Source organism: Polypterus senegalus, chromosome 3, assembly GCF_016835505.1.
Source record: "Polypterus senegalus isolate Bchr_013 chromosome 3, ASM1683550v1, whole genome shotgun sequence".
In the NCBI taxonomy this organism is placed as follows: Eukaryota; Metazoa; Chordata; class Cladistia; order Polypteriformes; family Polypteridae; genus Polypterus; species Polypterus senegalus.
In genome coordinates, this window is record NC_053156.1 from 96,100,822 (window position 1) to 96,121,989 (window position 21,168).

The window sequence follows — 21,168 nt, forward strand, 5'->3', positions numbered from 1 at the left end:
GCATAATCCCTACAAAAAATAAATTAAAAAAAATACATATGAAAATTTAAATGGTTACCTTGTTAAAGAGACATATCAAAATAAGACTTTTAAAAGTGTTTCTTCCATTATTTGATTTTTTTTGTAATGCATTACAGATTTCCACACAAAGAATCACACAATTTATGAAACTGCTGCAGTTACACAAGGACGGAAGGCACAGATGCCCAACTGAAGATCCCAGACTAGTCTACAGCTCTTCAACACTTCAAGATTCAAAAACCCTTCTATTCTAGGTGAAGTCATCTATTGCAGCCTAACAGTGTGTGAAAGTAAAAGAACAGAATGGATTTATCAGCAAACCGAGGCCTCAATCTCTTGCTCAACTTCCTCCTAATTGTCCTAGTGCTGATCCTGATGCTAATTCTGGTGAAGCTTATGTGACCACGACAAATGTAACTAAAGTAATCTCGGAGGTAATGCAGATGATTTGAAGAAGGGAACTGAATAAAGTGTGCCCGTGAAGAATATACTGTACTACAGGTCAAGGAGAACATAGAGAATGGCTCCATTGCCAAAGATAAAAAAGGAAAGCTCTGTTTGTGGTTTTTTTTTTTTTTGATGGAGTATAACAACTAAACATAACAAAATACACTCAAGCACAAAGCAGTATACAGTACATAATATGGCATGATTCACTTTTAATAAACCTTTACTTTAGGATGTACACTACTTAACACTTAGCACTTAACAATCTACTAACAACTCAATATAGGATATGGATTACACAGATTTTCATTTTGCTGTATTTTAGCTACACATCCAAGAACATGCAAGCAGAATACCAGGTTATTAAAAAAATAAAGGCTTGTCACCCCCTAGTGGTCATCAATTTCAGAAAAATAAGATTCTCTCTTCTTAATACTTAAAAGGCATATTTTGTCTTTGTTTTATCAGTAAATTTCATGAAGAAGAAAAAAAAGTATTCTTATTGTATGTTAAAAGGACTATATATCCTATTATCCTCTTGAAATACTTAAAACACATTCGTTTTTTGTCAGCATACACATTTTGAATGCCACTGCCAACATACTGTTATATATTCACAATGGATTTCAAATAGAAGTCTCAATTCTTCAAGCTATCCTCAGTTTTCAGAAAGCTATTGGGTGGGAATTTGTCTAAACTACGGCATCTCAGGCCAATTTACGGGTACAAAAAGGCACTATGAAAATTCATCCAATTGGTTAAAAATACATCATGTTGTTAGAATGAATAATAATCATTTATAATGAAAAGCTCAGTTTAGGCAAAAATCTAAATGCAACTTTATTCGCAAAATCTATGCATTCTGGTCACAAAACATTTATCCAAAACAGCAGCATTGCATGTTGTAAGTTATTTCTTTCAATGTCCTGGGGTCTTAAAATGAATACATTTGTTTTTTATAGCTACTGCTTTAAAACTACACTTTCAAGCCCTTATGGTGTTTGCATATTTTAAAAAACACAAACTACAAGGAGGTGTTACTTACTCAGTTAAACCTGATAGATTTTACCTTGTGCTTTAGCTTCACTAAAACATACTGAAAGCTTAATAAAAAACAAACCACATAAAGGAATCTGGCTGTGCCTTTGTATGGCAGACACTCTAGTTATCCACAAAGAAAAATACTTTAAAGGAAATTATACTTCAACATAAAAAACTAACCCATTATACAGATATTTGTGTAACTCAGATCAAAATTAAAGTAAGAATAAAAAATTAGTGTGTAATGTACAGACAAAATATGTAATTGCAGAGACATGCAATTAATTGGGCTACTAAAACAGCACATATTTATTGATGAAAAAGTAAACAAAATGCATATTGTTTTGGGTTTCTGAGGCCTAGTAGAACAACTGAAATGTGACAAATACAGCAAAAGCACAAATGACACATATTTGAATTGTAATGGAACAAACAGAATGCAAGGTCCAGTTCGTAATTATTGCTGATTGCATTAGTCCACTTCAATGGCTAATTCTGTATGATTAGTAAACAGGCATAAGCAATAACAAAGTATTATCTCATATTTGAAGCACCTTGAAAACCATAGAAAAAAATGCAATTTTTTTTAACATTCATTCTGAAATAATGGATTGTGTTCAAATGATGTTTGATTTCACAAATGTAGCCTTAAATTTGGGATAAATGTGAAAAAGGAGTGAGAAATTCAGAAAGTAAAGCAGCAGGAGCTTGTGGCATTTGAAATTTGAATTAAATTGACTTGTCCATTATTTACTCTTAAATATTACTCTTAAGTAAATATTAAATATTTTTAAGCAGCTGAAGTCTATTTCTTATACTCTGGCAAAAATAAATGTCACAACAGCAAATGTTACAAACCTCATAGTGAACTCTGACAAACTTGATTTTAAAAATGTACAGTTTTAAACAGATACTGTAAAAGACATTATAATGAATAACATTGGCAATTACTAAATTATGGGGCACCGATATTAATGTTTGAAATTTTATTCTTTTAGTATTATTTTAAGCAGTATTTTTCTGTTACCAAATACCAAGTATCAGTGGTAACATTTAGTATGTGCACACAGTAAAAACAAATCCAAGTATTCCATGATGATCATACTATTAGCATAGGGTTTATAAAGAATATCTCCCTGTCCCATCTCTGCTCTAAAATCTCCCACACTTGTTACACTTGGGAGAAAAACACTTCTGCCAGAAGTGAATTGCAGGCCCTAACAGTACATTAAAGGTAACGACAAGTCAGTTGTGCTAACATGTTACGATATAGGACAGCACAACAGTATATGATGTTGCCAGATGGGCACAGCATCCTGGTTTTGAATCTAATGACTGTCCATTGAGTGCAGGTTCACCCAACTTCTGTTCCAATTTTTTTCCTAAATCTCTAAGATTGCAAAAGTTATGTTAATTAGCAAATATCAAATTAACCCAGGGTATGTGTGTGTATGTGTGGGGGTGTGTGGTTGGGCCATGTGGTGTACTGGTACCTTTGCTCAAGGATGTTTCCAGCACTATCAAAATAGGCATCAGCCACTGCACCCCTGATTATTATTAAATGGCTATGAATATGTTTAAATACAACACATCATATGATAATTAAGATTTCCATTTCACATTGGATTTCGAATGCATTTTTTGCAGTTTTGGGGATTTCAGTCAATCTTTATATATAGTGTTATAATAAAGTGATTATGTAAAAGTGTACATTTCTAAAAACAAACATACTGTGTGTGCTTATTTTAGGTTTAAATAACAAAATGAATGAAATAATTAAAAAAAAACAGACACAAGCTTAATCGTGTCCCTTTTCTTAATCACCTACTTTGGCAGGAATAGCAACTAAAGAAAAAGGTCAGCATAATCGGAGAAGAAACCATTTTAACAAAATATAGCAGAGTGTAAGGAGACACACTGCAATACTGTTGGTGAAAAAAATTCTATAATTTCATCAGTTATTGGAAAAAGTGAAAAAAAAAAACAAAAACAAGATGCTCTTGCCTGGAGCTAGAGTACACTAGGCAAAAATATATGTAAAATTAAAAAATTGTCAACAGTAATGTGTCATAAATATTGGTCATAATTCTAATTTGGGTTATAAGCCTGCTACTTTCAAATTATACTGCTATATAAACTGTTTACATATGCACACTTACCTGCAAAGTAACATATACATACATATATACATAAACACGTATATATACACACACACTCAAACATACATACTGTACATACATACATACATATAGGTATGTGTACATGTATGTTTGTGTGTGTATGTGCATACTGTATGAGGCTATATATGTGAAAATGCCTTGTGATGTGCCATGGGTTGGTTGTCCCTTGTACTTTTTTTTTTTTTTTTTTAACATCAGTAAGCTAATAAGATATTTCATACATATGCACATACTAGTCCATAGTCAGGATAGTTCTAACTTATTTTTTTTTTCTTTCATAGTTGACTCGGCATCTTTCAGAGATTTTGTCTCTTGTGGTTTTAATTCCACAAAATAAAAACTAAATTGTTGAAAATACACATCTAGCAATAACTAGCAGATATATAGTATAACTTAATTTTGCATTCTTGTGCCTTCGGCAAGAAAAAGGGGGTATGGATCAATAAGAAAATACAAGTTACCATGATGTTGCCAAAATTATGTTTAACAGAACATGTATACTTTTCCTTATAATTTTTTAATTTTGCTCCATGACTGGATTTCAATCTTCTTTCTCTCTCAGGGCTACATCTTTTTTTACATCTGCACATTATTCAGATCTCACAGAGTACTCTACTCAATATAAATGTCACAATGAACCAAAATAGTTGCTGCTATACATTAAGTGCTAAAAAAGAAGCCCTAGTAAATTACCAGAGCACATTTCAAAACCATAAATAAGAAACCTAAAAAAAACCAAGCTATCACAGTTGGAAACGGAAGCATTTCATTATGCTCAACTAGAAGTCAGCATAACTACAACTACTATGTGCTACAATTAAATGTAACCACTAGATGTCAGCTTTGAATTTTTAACACTAACCTGTGGCATCTCTGCATTCTTGAAGTGCTCCAGCTGATTGAAGGAAGTTAACCGACAACTACTGTCCTGCAGTTTACTGTGATTTGAATGCATTTGCTCGCTAAGCCACATCTGAGTCCGCACAGAAGGTTGAATGGGTGAACACTCTATCGTTTGCTGACCCAAAGGATTATATGTCTTGTACATCTCAGATCCAGTTGCCACAGGCTTACTTTCAGGTAAGGCACAAAATGACAAGTCTAAGGCATTTGATTTACTGGTCAGTGAGGGGGTGGGACTAGAGTTCACTTTGTTGTGCATACTGAGTTTACACCTTGGGTCTGGGCCCAAGGATCGTATTTGGTTCAGTTGACGCTCCTCCGTTGTTAAGTGGCCCATGACAAAGTGCAAGTTGTCCACTTCAGCAAGCTTACATCTATAGGATTTTGCACTGTCAGTCAAGCCCTCTTTACATGTTCTTAAGTCGTCTTTCATGTAAGCCCTACCATCCACAGAACAGTTTCCAGGCACACTGAGCTTAGTGAGTGAGGACCATCTCTTTATAGGACGAGGATCCTTCATGTCCAGAGGACCATCCTGAGTACCAGTGCTTCTTCCATGATTTGGTAATGTATAGCAGGAGTTTCTATCAGTGCCTGCTATTCGCATGCTAGGTCTCATGTTGGTGGTAGATGGCATTACAAGGGCAGTTGGTATGGATCCCTGCATACTGACTGGTTTAAACAGGTAAGTGCTGCTGGAACTGGAGTGATCTGTGGAATGAGAGAGACACCAATTAATGACTTACACTGAAAAACAATTCTTATTAATGGAAAGAATGCTTTAGAATTTCAAGACATACAATCAACACTTCAAATCATTAATTTAAATTAAACTGTCATGTATGAATTTCATTAATGTTCCAAACTAACCAAATAAGGTATTGTCAGCAAAAATAAGGCACACTCATGCACTGAGCACACAACATGCAACACGCACAATACTACTTCAGTTCACAATACAGCATTGGACCAGAAGCAGAACACCAGAAGAATATTTGGAGAGAAGGTAAAATCTAAAGTATATACCATACGTCTCTAAAGTTAAGTTTATTTCCAAGTTTTAAAATTGCAGATACTTTGACCATATTCTTATAATTGGCAGTCCCTCCTTGCAAAAATCTTAGTGGTCCACTAATTAATTGGTTAATACAATGAATTTTTTTTTAAATAACAACTCTTTATTTACACATTTTTTAAATGGATATTTAATACTTTATATTATAGTTTAATGGGTGACATACTGGTAGTCCTGTGGCCTGACAGCTCCAGATTTCTGGGCAAGAATTCAAACTTTGCCGTTTCCTGTGTGGACTTGGAATGTTCTCCTGGTGGTCAAGTGTGTATTTATTATCATAAAATTAAACCTGAAGAATTATAATAATAATTCTTGCTTGTACTAGTATTTACTTTCTGGTCTAAAGTGAGTAAACATCTTTTAATAAGCCAGAAACAATTTATTCAGCAAGGGTGGACTTACAAGATTCACTCAGGTTAACGTATAACTTTGACAAGTCCATCCCATGTCAAGTATCAATTTATTGCTCAGTCTTGTCAGCAACAGAGTCACTATGAAGAGAACGCACACAACCCAAATAGCCAAACCTCCAAAACACACTCCATGTGGTTACAAACGGTTTCTTAGCATGTATATATTCATTATACACTGGTTCATAAGAAAGTAAAAAGGCATAATCTCAACAATTGGAGAAAAAACAAAATAAATCATAAAACAAAGTTATTAAATTACTGTAGAATGTATATTTGACAGTCCTGCTGTGTAAAGATTGTTGAACACTATAAAAGAAGTGAAATGGATTGAGTTTACCATCACCTAGTTCAAAGAAATCACTTGAGAACCCCACAGAATATCACATGTGGGATTTTATCTTGTAAAATTCAGTTCAACTTGCAGCTCTCAGGCTGTTAGACTACAAAGCATCACACAAAATGTGTTCAGAAACTTTTGCACTTGTAGTATCACGCTTGTTTAATGCAATGAGAGAGCGGATGACATTTCCCTTGTATTTCCAGTATTCATCCGCAATATCTATGAAGGTGCAAACATTTCTCACACAGTCAAGTAATCGTTCTATAATGCTCATTTATATTTTATTACAACCATTGCTAGAACCTAAGGACCCTTCTTTTAGGACACAAGGGAGGAGTTAGCCTCATTACCAAATTTAAAACAACCACCACTTAGTCATAAAAATTCATACTGCTATGCCAAAGTTCTCAAAATTGCACTCCTGACAAACTGCAAATACTCTACACTGAGATCACATTTAAAGAGACAGAAGGAGTGTTAAAGCCAGCTCTTTTAAACAGCTACAGTCCTAAGGTATACAGTATTTTGTTCACTGTGTGGTAAGCTCCATCTGGTTTTAATGAGTAATATAAAAAGCACAGCTTAGCTGGCTCTCAATTTCTAGACTAGTTTCCTTATATGGTCTGAAAAAGCTGCACAAAATTACAATGTGCAATAGATTATAATATAACTTCACACTGGAGTTTGGTATTATGTCTCTATCGTTCATCACTCACTCCATTATTTAAGAATTACATGGTACAGAGTTCTCTGGAGTTGACATGATGCATATAACAATTTACCATAGAATATAGCTTGAAAAGCCGGCAAAGACAAACCACTGCTGAAGCAGCATATTCCAATCGTATTTTTTGTACCGAGTTCACTTAAAACCATGCCAAAACAGAATAACTAGTGAAATAAAAGAAACAAAAGAGTATATGATATATTCCCCATATGTTTAAAAGAAACTGAAACTCAAAATATAAGAGAAATAGTTGGTAGAAATGTTCTGAATTTCACATAACAAAATATTCAAGAAAACCTGAATGCTTTACAAGTGCTTTTCTTTTTTTATTGAATTTATTTAAAGCACTTAGCATTCTATACAATCAAGACAAACTTAAAAAAAATAAATTTAATTCATCCCCACCCATGAGAAAGAGAGAAAGGTCAACAGCCAAAGTAATACTTTTGAGAGTAGTATATAGGGAAAGGAGTCTCCCGCCCAATATAAGTGCTTATTCTAAAATAATATTATTAATTAGATCCTGCAAGGTCTTAAAGTTTTAAACAGATCCTCTGAGAGACAATTCGATTTTTTCCAGTTTCAAATAGTATATGACATCAGATACCCACTAACTAAACAGAGGTGGGTTAAGAATCTCCCAGTTGATCAAGAGAAGTCTACAAGCTAGTAGTGAAAAATGGATATTACAATTTGTTTGTCCTTCTCCACTTCAAATCCATCTAGAAGTATACCAAACACAACTATTAATGGATTAAGAGGGATTAGGACACCAAGGCGGTCTCTGATAGGTATTTAAATATTTTTGTCCAGAATGATGTCAATTTGGTACACGCCCAAAACATGTGGCCTAGTGAAGCTGGAGCTCAATTGCAACGTTCACAGGTTGGATCTTGCCCTGGAAACCTTTTGGACAATTTTAAATGAGACAGATGTGCTCCATAAAAAATGTAAAGTTGAATAATTGAATGCTTTGCACATATGGAACTCAAGTGAATTCTGTGCATGGCTGCCTTACACTCCTTTTCTAAGATGTTGAGTAAGAGATCCTTTTCCCACTGTACTTTGAGGTCTTTAAAAGGAAGGGATTTTTAAATGGTTTTATATATTACAGAAGTGATGTCTGCGTCTTCAAGACTGATCAATTTTTATTTTGGAATAGAAATAGTTGGGAGGTGAGGAAAATTGGACAGATTTTGTTTAGCAAAGTTTCTAATTTAGAGATAGTGGGAAAAATTGGGTTGATGGGAAACTAAATATAGAGTGTAATTGTTCATAGGATGCAAATACATTATTTATATACAAAATCTTTTCAAATGAAGCATTTAATAAGAGTAAAATGGGAATACATATATAATAATAATACAACAATAATATACATATACAGTGAGTACGGAAAGTATTCAGACCCCCTTTAATTTTTCACTCTGTTATATTGCAGCCATTTGCTAAAATCATTTAAATACATTTTTCTTCCTCATTAATGTACACACAGCACCCAATATTAACAGACAAAAAAAAAGAATTTTTGAAATTGTTGCAGATTTATTATAAAAGAAAAACTGAAATATCACATGGTCCTAAGTATTCAGACCCTTTGCTGTGACACTGATAATTTAACTCAGGTGCTTTCCATTTCTTCTGATCATCCTTGAGACCACCTTCATTTGAGTCCAGCTGTGTTTGATTATACTGATTGGACTTGTTTAGGAAAGCCACACACCTGTCTATATAAGACCTTACAGCTCACAATGCATGTCAGAGCAAATGAGAATCATGAGGTCAAAGGAACTGCCTGAAGAGCTCAGAGACAGAATTGTGGCAAGGCACAGATCTGGCCAAGGTTACAAAAGAATTTCTGCTGCACTTAAGGTTCCCAAGAGCACAGGGGCCTCCAAAATCCTTAAATGGAAGACGTTTGGGACGACCAGAACCCTTCCTAGAGCTGGCCGTCCGGCCAAGCTGAGCTACCGGAGGAGAAGAGCCTTGGTGAGAGAAGAACCCAAAGATCACTTTGGCTGAGCTCCAGAGATGCAGTCAGGAGATGGGAGAAAGTTGTAGAAAGGCAACCATCACTGCAGCCCTCCACCAGTCAGGGCTTTATGGCAGAGTGGCCTGTCGGAAGCCTCTCCTCAGTGCAAGACACATGACAGCCCGCATGGAGTTTGCTAAGACTCTCTGTAAGATTCTCTGGTCTGATGAGACCAAGATAGAACTTTTTGGCCTTAATTCTAAGCGGTATGTGTGGAGACAACCAGGCACTGCTCATCACTTGTCCAATACAGTCCCCACAGTGAAGCATGGCGGTGGCAGCATCATGCTGTGGGGGTGTTTTTCAGCTGCAGGGACAGGACGACTGGTTGCAATTGAGGGAAAGATGAATGCGGCCAAGTACAGGGATATCCTGGACAAAAACATTCTCCAGAGTGCTAAGGACCTCAGACTGGGCCGAAGGTTTACCTTCCAACAAGACAATGACCCTAAGCACACAGCTAAAATAACGAAGGAGTGGCTTCACAACAACTCTTGTGACTGTTCTTGAATGGCCCAGCCAGAGCCCTGACTTAAACGTTGGTGGACAGCCATTTTTAGGTCTCTCCAGAGATGCTCAATTGGGTTTACCATTCAACCTGACAGAACTGGAGAGGATCTGCAAGGAGGAATGGCAGAGGATCCCCAAATCCAGGTGTGGAAAAACTTGTTGCATCTTTCCCAAGAAGACTCATGGCTGTATTAGCTCAAAAGGGTGCTTCTACTAAATACTGAGCAAAGGGTCTGAATACTTAGGACCATGTGATATTTCAGTTTTTCTTTTTTAATAAATCTGCAACAATTTCAAAAATTCTTTTTTTTGTCTGTCAATATGGGGTGCTGTGTGTACATTAATGAGGGGAAAAAATGAATTTAATGATTTTGCAAATGGCTGCAATATAACAAAGAGTGAAAAATTGAAGGGGGTCTGAATACTTTCTGTACCCACTGCACTGTAAATATACATACATACATACTAGGGGGATTTGCCCACTTTTTGCTTCGTTTGCCAACCCCGAGGGGACCAATTCCAATATCCCAATTTTCTGAGATACTGAATTTTGAGTTTTCATTACCTGTAAGTCATAATCAGCAAAATGAAAAGAAACAAATGCATAAAATATATCACTCTGTGTGTAATGACTCTATAGGAGTTTCACTTTTTGAATTACTGAAATAACCTTTTTGATGATATTCTAGTTTATTGAGATGCACCTATAATATACTGTAGCAGAGTACAATGACAGAACATGTGGTTCATAAGGGTTTATTCCCTTTTTTTGGCTGTTTTTTTTGGCTCGTACTCATAGGGATCACAAGGAATATGGGTCAGTTAGTAAGACGGTGATAGAGTGAGAATAGCAAGTGAAGTAAAAAAAGCAAGAAAGAGGCAAGCAGGTCAAACTTGGGCTTGTTTTATTATTTTGAAGATGACCAGTGGGCAGTGGCAGGATAATGTTTATATAATGGCATTCCAAATAACAAGCCTGTTGGTACCTGTGGACTCACAAAGAAAAGTGCTTAATGTGTGACTTATGAGACTGTCACAGTAACAAGTCAGGGTTTGAACAATCAGTCTACTTATTTTCTACTTTACAGACATGCAAGACATTTTAATACATGTAGCCTAAATATGTTTAATTACACCTCATTGTTTTAGGCATTACAGTCAACCCTCGTTTATCGTGGTTAATCCGTTCCAGACTTTGCCGCGATAAATTAATTTCCGCGAAGAAGGATTCTTAATTTATAAATCAAATATTTTCACAGTTAGAGCATAGAAAACCTGTGTACGACTTTCTAAATACATTTTCTAACATCATTAGAGCCCTCTAGACATGAAATAACACCCTTTAGTCAAATATTTAAACTGTGCTCCATGACAAGAAAGAGATGACAATTCCGTCTCACAATTAAAAGAATGCAAACATATCTTCCTCTTAAAAGTGTGCGTCAGGAGCAGAGAATGTCAGAGAGAGAGAGAGAAAAGCAAACAATCAAAAATCAATAGGGCTTTTAAGTTTGTGAGGCACCGCCGGACAAAGCAGCTACAAGGAAGGCAGCAATGTGAAGGTATTCTTTCTGCATTTTTTTGGAGGAGCGTCCATATCCTCTAGGCAAACAGCCTCTGTGTAAACAGCCCCTCTGCTCACACCCCCTACGTCAGGAGCAGAGAATGTCAGAGAGAAAGAGAGAGAGAGAGAGGCAGAGACAAGCAAACAATCAAAAATCAATATGTGCTGTTTGGGCTTTCAAGTATGCGAAGCGCCGCACGGGAAGCATATCGTACGTCATTGAGGAGTTTTAATATGTAATACATGCTCTGATTGGGTAGCTTCTCAGCCATCCGCCAATAGCGTCCCTTGTATGAAATCAACTGGGCAAAGCAACTGAGGAAGCATGTAGCATAAATTAAAAGACCCACTGTCTGCAGAAATCCGCGAACCAGCAAAAAATCTGTAATATATATTTAGATATGCTTACATTTAAATTCCACAATAGAGTGAAGCCGCGAAAGTCGAAGCGCGATATAGCGAGGGATCACTGTATGTGTCAAACAGGTAACCACATAAGACGGGAGACTAACTTTTGCACACAACATGTTGGCTATTTAAAGCACCGATTTTAAAGCATTGTAATAAAACCAAAAAAAGTCATAATTATGAATCATTTTCCACTTGCTTTAATGAGAAGATCTTACCATTAAACAACAGTCAGGGATCTCAGGTTTTGCAACGAATGTGACAGAATCATACGCAAAGTGATATTTTCAATGCACCGGTAACATCACTTTGAAAATCTTGCCGTCACAAGTTTAAGTGGAGGTCTAGCTGTCAGCTTTTGTAATAAAGATAAGACTAACCATTGAAAACTATGAACTGACTGATCATGGAAGTTAAATGCAAAGACAGATCTGAAAAATACAGCTCTGCATAGTGTGTTTGGAGTAACTAGATTCCAAAACTAGTGAGGGTAAAACAAACAACCGTACTTGACAATCGTCTATTTACCACCAACCCTTGCTCACTGAAAACATGGCACAACTGTAGAAAATACTTTAGGACAAATGTTCCAATCACCTTGCTCCTGTGTATAACAAGCATACAATCCAGCCTATGTGGTATTCGGTTTATGAAGATGAATCCGTTTATTTGAAAAATACTTCCAAAAAGTGGATAGAACCTCAAAAGATTCCATAGAGGCCTGGCAACCTCCTCTTATTCAGATAATCCATGATTTCCTTGAGCTTTTCCAGAGCGGCATGGTAGTCTAGTAAAGAAACTCCCTTCTCAGTACACTTATGAAGGTCCATATCTTCTAAGGAGAAGTTGTCACAAAGAGATGTGTGCAAACTGACTGAAAATAACATAAGAACATTTAAAACATGTTTTTTGAAATCACTTAGTCTATTAGTATTGAATCAGGATTTACATTTGAAAACTGGGGTGAAAGTAAAGGCCTGCATGAAGGCCAGAACAAGTACGTACTTGAATAATGAGTCACAATAATACTAATGTTTGCAGAAAATCAATTATCTATGCATATGCACGGTAAAGATCAGTGAAAATTATCTTAGTGAACACTCAAGCACTTTTGTCATTATAAATCAGCGTCATAAAGGAAATATAACACCCAACTGCCCACACACTCAGACTCAACTAGTTTGTTTAATCAAACATTAAGCAGTGTGTCAAAGTGTCATGAAGAAGTAAGTTCCACCAAGAATATACTCTTTTGCTGAATACTTGCAACATACCAGTGTAACAAGACATACTGTTCATTTAAATTACATTAAATGTGCTTTGCCACTGCGATGTCAGCAGCAAAAAACGGGAAGATTTAATGAGTTTTCTCTTATGAAACACAATTGTTACCAAATGTACTGCAATAACAAATGGCCGATTTTGAACTTGATGATTGTGAAAGTATATGACTTAAACTGCTGAATTTAATTAGGCCATTCAAGAAACTGTTAAGTACTTTGAATATTTTCCTTACTATACTCTTCATGTATTTTAAGATCCCCTGTCTAAAATTTCACCATAAGCAGAATATTAGGAGTGTGCGCCACTGAGCCTGAAGCTAGATGGAAAGTGATATATTGGAAGGCAGACTCTTGTCATTTCAGAACAGAGCACAAGCATCAACTCTATTACAGAATTATCCCCAAATGAATGGTCAGCCAGACCAAAAAAAAAAAAAAAAAACACCTACTGTATCATAAGTTTGACATGCTAAGAAAGTTATTAACAGTTATAATGCAAATGTATCCATTTCGTACAAACAGTGGGTTAAACTAGGAGACAGTTAGAAACAGCCTTGTATTATTCCAACATAATCCTAGAAGTCCCTCCTTATTTGGAAAGCAGGTTAACAGCGTAGCATGTAGGAAAACATACAGTCCTAGCAACCAGCTTTAAAAAGAAATGATATCATCTTTGCAACACCAGCCAGGCTACTAGCTAATCATAGGGCTGCCTTTCACAATTTGTTATTTCTTCAGAAAAAATATTTCTTTTGCACAAACTGAGCAATTTACAAGTCAAATGAAATATAAAAGATACATTAAAATATGAGCCCCTCTATACTAGACTTTAGTGAACATGATATACTAGTTACTACGTTATTAGTGTATCTCTATTTAATAGAAAATGCCCAGATGGTCTGGTCAGCAAGGTCAAATGCCTGATCATAGAAAATGCAAATGCAAAACAGTCTACCATTCCTCAAACAGTGATTTTCCAGCCATGCTTTAAATATAACTTGAACATCTCAAAAATGACTTTTGTGACGGTGTCAAATCAAAACTAATTACTGCAATAAAGAGAAATCTTTATTAGATAAAAGCAAAGGTGAGAAAGTAACATTTATGGATTAAAAGTGGCCTTTGCTCCCCTTATGTAATTTTTTCTTTAATTAGGATGTGATAGCAAAAACAACACAAATCCCTAAAACTAACTTTAGGAGGAATACAAAAATGGCAACCAATCTCAGCACATTTTGCCTCCCAGCAACTTGTGCATTTGTATGACATTCAGGGGTTTTGCAAGGATTTTTTTCTAGGTATTCCAGTTTTCAACTCAAATCCCACAAATGTGCACACAAGGTTACTTATAGACTATAAAATGGCCGCATTATGGATAAGTGTGGGTGTTTACCTTGTCCATTGTCAGTTCCTAATTTGTACCTGATAGCATAATAGTAGGTGGGATGAATAGAAAATTAATTAGTGGAATAATTTTAAATATTATCTTTGTCCAGTTTCAGGCACATACAATTATTTTTAATCCAATTATTTTTTTAGGGATTGAAAAATTTGTGGTCTCTCTCTATTGAACTGCTTCTTAGAGTATGAAACATCTTCAGTTATAGCTGAAATGGGTTTTGTCTCGGAAATACTTGAAGAATGAAATGGTGCCTGAGCCCTTACTTTTATTAGGTATTCAGAAACCGTAAAATCAAGTTATACATGTCCTGTTTCAGCACTTTTTATGACATATAATTCCCATGTACCCTAACAAATTATCATTTGTTTGCCTTTATAGTGAAAGGCAGAACAATGTTATCTTGATCAAACTATTAGTTTCTATTATTTAAGCAGTCTTTGCTGTTAGGAGAGTAGTCTCTCATGTGATGATCCACAGTAACATGAAACAGAAGCATCCATGAATCTCTTCCGACCAGTGTTGTGTTCAGGGTGAACACCTGGTAATATGAACCCCTATGATTGGTATGGTGAGATTTGTTTCCACTTACCCAGAGAGTAGCTGCATTTTACTCAATGGGACTTGTAGCATTCTTAGCTTTTCAAACTCCATTTGAAACCACCGCACCCCATCCTTTACCCACACTTGCATGGTGTTATACATGACTAAGAAAATGAAGATTTTTTTGAAGGAAAAAAAAAAGTTTACAGTTTCCAGAATGAGTGGAGCACTGGCATTGATTAAAACCTGGCACAGCTAATTATTAAAATGTAGACAGTTGAGTCTTAAGACACATTCTGTTATTAACACTAAGCTACCACAGCACAGCATATAAACAATTGGAGGAAATGAAATGTAACATTAGTAACCTTATTTCAAATTACTCAACATACACACTTAAAAAATGCACATTAAGTTCCACAGACAGGAAAATAATAGTAAGCAGTGGCTACGAAGGTCCACCAAATCTCTCCACTGAAGAGTTGAGAAACGAAGTCAAACGAATTAATGCGAAAATTGTCAGTCGGTTACACGGCAGATTGGTTAAATGCGTATCAATATTCTATGCTGAAACAGTTGGTGGTGATGGTGTGAGAAGATGAAAACATCAACTTCTAATATCAAGATGAAAATCTACAACCGTTAACACTGTCCGGTCTTCCATCGCCCGAATTACTGTTAAAAATGGATGTTATCGAGTCATTTACGTATGAGTGATGGGCTATACAATAGGACAAGATAAGTTGCATTCAAAAGTGGGTGAACAATTCTGACATGCAAAATTGTAACAGGCGACAAGAAAGGTAATGTAGTACTGTACATCTGCGGATAACATTAGTCACCAAAGGAGATCTTGATATGCCATTCATATTAAAACATTATAAGTTTCCCGTTAAAATAGCTTTTGCTATGACAATTAACAAATCACAGGGACAAACATTTAAAAAAGTCGGTTTATTTATTAGAGAGAAAGAAACAATATTCACTCATGGGCAGTTATATGCTGCGTTGTCACAATGCAAGTCTAAACACAGAATCAAAATTCAATGCGATATTGACAAAAAGTTAATTCCAAATATTGTTTTTACTTAAGTTTTACAGCAAAAGTGTAAGTTTAAAAATTATTTGTGTGTTAAAATTCAAAGCCCAACAGAACGAAAATGTATAACGCAAAGAATACCAATTTTCTTTCAATTTATTATGTTTTACTATTTTTTACTATGGTTAATTACTCGTTGTAATGTAAAATAGTTCTATTATGCATATGTAACAATTCCCATGAAAATAATCTGTTTAAATTTTGCATCCGCTTCCCCATACACGAGCTGCAGAGACGCAAAGTGGCTAGTGCTTAGTGCCCACCTGGGGGTTGGTGATCGAAGCAAGCATGGGGGCAGAGCCGACTAGTAAATACATACATAAATAAATACTCAGAACAGGACACCCACAGCTATAAAGCTAAAGGTTCTCTGCAGGTCCCAACTCATCCATGCCACCTGAATTTTCTACAGAATAGGTACAAATCCAGAGGCAAAATAGTTTGTTATATTTCCATTCATTCATATTCAAAACTTGCCTAATTCAGTTCAGGATTACAGAAATAAATCTTGGACTTCAAACACCAAACAAATGCTGCAAATTCAGCCTTTCCATATTTGTATTTAGCAATGAAGTATGTAATTTGGGAAGTCTTGGCATAATCGCAGTGCTTTGTGCTTGAACGACTAAATACATTTTTTTTCTGTATTATATACAGTATTAAAGGCTAAGTTTGCATTATGCTTGGTTTTTGAAGTCCAAATGAAGCAGCTCATTTCACCTTTAAAATAGACAAACCAATTAGCCAGTTCATCTGAAATTTGCCTTGATTTTAATTTGCCCCAACTGTTATCACTGCCAGTGTGTAAGTTCCACACACATCCCACAGTCCTATAAGCCTAACAGTGGATGTGTGCGACATTCCACGGTGACACTGAGCTGTATAAACCAGTTAGAAAAATGACAGATGCTTGGAAAGACATCTGCAGCCATGCTTGATGTAATCAGAGAATGAACATGATGCCTCGATTTCTTTTTTGGAATGAAAACCTGTGTGTATGTGTTTTTTTTATTACCACAATCACCTGTAAAGTTCTTCTGCCTCAAATACAAGTATTGTCCAGACAGGACTTCAATTCATGTTAATGCAGTACTGCATTAGTGGGTTGGATAATGGATAGATGCATCATCACCACTGCAAGCCAACTGTCGACCAAACAAACCATCTCTCATCCCATCATTTTACTTTTTTTATGTGAAAGTACTGTTAAATTAAAGATATACAGAAATATATAATTTACCAGTTTTATAAACCTACTAGAAGGACTGAATACTCTCCTCTGATTTGTAAAACAAATGCTATTAAGAATAATATTACCATTAACCAAACCTAAGCCAAAGCTGGCTTTTGGATGTCCTGTATCTTGTATATTCTGGCATCAGTGGAGTTTTCTGTGAATGACTTTTGAAGTAAAATCAAATGAAGTAAAGAATAAATTACTCAGGTTTAATAGGGATAATGCAGAATCGAAGAACAGCTGACTCCAAAGTTATTGCTAAACCACTGTTTAGATGATATCCCATCTGCACACCATGTCTTTTCACTGTATTGTTAAACTCATTCCCTTAAGTTGTTAATGAAATAATGTAGTTTTTTTGATGTAACGTTTAGATGTGACACCCTATTGAGTGGGTGTGACAGCTAAAACGTGTTTAAAAGTGTAAAGAGTGTAGTCTGTGTATTTATTTCTTCAAATATCTAGACTCCTTTTTCATATAATCATTTAAAATACTGAAGGGAAACAAAGTAAAGTTTGTCTGACTCTAACTAGAACTTTTCAGCAACTTTGAGAAGTAAATGTGGGTACTTTTATATAGCAGTTACTGTAAAACTTCTCCTTTGATTGCAGATATTTTTTATTTTTCAAAGTCTCAATTCCTGGGACACACAAATATAAAGGAAGAGAAACCAGCAGCCAACCTAATGCCATTAAGCACAGCTAAGCATCCCAGCTAACCTATTTTATATTACGTAGATTGAAGGGGGACACGCCTATGCATTCAGAGACCATTTGTTATGAGAGGTAGTTGTGATTTTTGGAGGTAAAATGTTAGTATCACAGGTTATGGTGGAACAGAAGACCAATCTTCACGGGCGTAATATTTTATTTATACCTTGGGCTAATTTAAACACGGGTATCGGAACACAATCTGCACACTTATAAATAATCAGCTGTTTAGTTGGGACATGGGCTCTTGCAGTTTACTTGCCTTTACCAAAATGTTTAAATATACAATTATGTAAGTTTACATTTTGTTTGTCCAGGATTTTGAGTATTTCCATGGAAAAATAAGTAAATAAAAGAAATGTTATTTGTTAATACGACACAGATGATTCCAGGGCAGAGTTAGCTCCAGATTTGGCTGTGTTGTTGAATGTTTATTGGCTTCTATGATATTTCTTCTAACATCTTGAGAAAGTTTCAGGCATGGATGAATGATTGGATGTTTTTGATACCCATCATGTTATTCTACTGCTGATTTCAAGTCTAGGCAATAGCAATCCATTTCAATTTGGGCACTCACCAGAAAATAGTATTTAATTTGAAATTCCCTTCACCGTAAGACATATTTCCTATAAGCTTACAAGCTACAAAATTAGTTTTGAATTCTACCATTAATGTTAATATGTGAAACCAATGACCACATAAGAGAGGCCCATCTCTTAAACTGTGTTATTAGGCTACAAGCTCATGGATTATATGCTGCTCCTTCCAGAGGTTAATTTAGGTCAGATTTCTCTGAATTTGAGAATCCATAAGTGATCCATAAGTGAGGATGTACAGTCTTGTACAGTCTTTAAAAATTTGGTCAGTAGTTGTGCAGTTTCCTAGTGTTTCTTAAACTATGAACAACAAAAGATATTCAGTGTGTGAAATCCCTGAACAATGTTCAGTGTTCAACTACTGTGTAAATTGAGGATGACTGCTAAAAGTGCTTGTCTTGGAGATTATTTTTTTTTCCATGTTAATTTAATTAAAAGGCCTCTATTTGTTCTCTGCCAAGGTTTCTCTTTTCAATTTCAGCCATTTGCATCTTGAATAAAATAAACATTATAACTATATATTATATAAATTTTGACTATAATGGTAAGAGTAGGTATTGTATCATATCACGAAGGACAGTTACAGATGCTCATGTGTGCTTTTCTCCATATGTCAAACTACAAAGGTTTAGTCTAGACATCTCTCTCATCTCTCCATTCATGGATTTAATGTTAATAGACAAATACATATGTAAAAAAATCTAAACATGAGCTACAAAGGTTAATATAATAAGAAAATATATTTCAACATGAACCAAACACACAAAGGCAAGCAGTTGACTCACTATCTAAGTAAGGAAGGTCTGCATCAATGAATGTTGCTTTAATGATGAGGAAAGTAACAGGGGATTTTAAACACCACTTATTGTGCTATATTTTCTCTCATCTACCTGTGAAAAAAGCATGAATATATATTCCCACCGTCTTACATGAAAGGATATTTATGCATTTGAAAATGCCTAATTAGAAAGATGGTTAAGATCAGAAATAAACTCGCATCACAGGGTAAGAGACCAAGGACAGGAAGAATCTGGTAAGGAAATGTTAAGAGGTATTTAAATTGTCTACAGTATTCCCTTTCAGTTAGCTACATGAGTAAAAGACTTCATATGCAGATATCATTCACTGTCTTCAGTGTAACAAATGACGATAACTATATACAGTGGAACCTCAGTTCACGACCATAATTCATTCCAAAACTCTGGTCGTAACCTGATTTGATCGTGACCCGAAGTAATTTCCCCCATAGGATTGTATGTCAATACAATTAATCCATTCCAGACCGTACGAACTGTATGTAAATATATTTTCTTTAAAGATTTTTAAGCACAAAAATAGTTAATTATACCATAGAATGCACATTGTAATAGTAAACTAAATGTAAAAAACATTGAATAACACTGAGACAAACACCCAGGCTAGAAAAAATAAGAATAATTATACACAGCAAAAATGTTTGTTTCATGACAAAGGAGTAGTACACCCAAAAACGAAATATTGCTATGTTGCTTATCCTATATAGTTTGTAATGATGGGCAAGAAAAACAATTAAAAAAAACTATTTAATCTCATGCCTTATAACAGAATGGACATTAAGTTTCTGTTACAACAGGCATCTAAGGCAGTGGATCTCAACCCATGGGCCAAGCTTACTGGAAGCCTCAGTAAACTTCCAAAGGAGCCACAACTAGACTGAAAATAAGTATAAAATAGCAACAAAAAACATAAAAATCACTAAAAGTCAAGCTACAGCAAGGGTGGCAAACGTATGGTCTGTGGGTTCTTCTTTAAAACCTGTTACATATAACCCACAATAACTGTGTTTTGCAAGACCTCATTAAAGTGTGTTTCATATACAGATTGTATCTGCATATAGTTTATCAGGAGTACATTTACATTTCGCATTAAAATGAGTCGCCAGTGGTCGCATCATGTCAGACAGAGATTGGAGTACCTCCTCACACATACACACAGTAATCTGGGGCTTAGCGGTTGCTCGTTTTGTTTGGGGAGCACAGTGCATTGTACCTACAAACTTGTAGTTAGAACAAGAATGGTCTGCTCATAATGACCAAACAATAAAAAAAAAAGTGAAAATAAGATGAACTGACTCACTGCCATAAAACATTTTAGTGTTTTAGCTTGATGGCAAAGACCCAACAGTCTCAAAGGAAATAGTAGCTCAATTTCACATACGCCATAGCCACCACTTTGCTCACTGTTCAAAGTTAAACAGGTGACAACAAGGTGCTACCCTTTCCATAGCTTACCCTGTGACTCATTTTTCATTTTAAAAATTATTTTAGATTTTTTAATTTTCAGAAAAATGTAATTTATTCTTAATTTAAAATACAATACCCAAGACAACTGAGTAGTGGGCTGGTTTTATTATTATCAAAAATATTTTCAGTGATAAAATTTGTATTTTAGTAATAACTGGTTATCATCTGTCCCAAAAATGCTGACTTGTTTAATGTTAAGATTAAGAAACTCCGGCAGTAGTATATTTCATAAAAGCATAAGGATTTTTTGAAATAGCCTATTCAATTTTGCACTATGCTTTAAAACACAGGCATTATAATAGAACTGGCAACACTTGTAAGTTCAAAAACATGCATCTTTGTCAAGACTGCATCAGA

At 35.3% G+C, this 21,168-nt stretch overlaps 2 protein-coding genes across 3 annotated transcripts in view; one reads left to right on the forward strand and one right to left on the reverse strand.

The window, feature by feature from the left end:
* Positions 1–3,305, forward strand: part of pln (phospholamban) — a 30,310-nt gene extending 27,005 nt beyond the window's left edge. For both annotated transcript variants that reach the window (XR_005632948.1, XR_005632947.1), the window contains one exon: positions 138–3,305. The gene's annotated coding sequence lies outside the window, so the exon portion shown is untranslated. The remainder of the gene's footprint in view (positions 1–137) is intronic.
* cep85l (centrosomal protein 85, like) overlaps positions 1–21,168 on the reverse strand; it is a 144,955-nt gene that overhangs the window by 86,062 nt on the left and 37,725 nt on the right. The window contains exon 3 of the mRNA XM_039747638.1: positions 4,552–5,303. Coding sequence (XP_039603572.1) covers positions 4,552–5,303 — 752 coding nt within the window. The remainder of the gene's footprint in view (positions 1–4,551; positions 5,304–21,168) is intronic.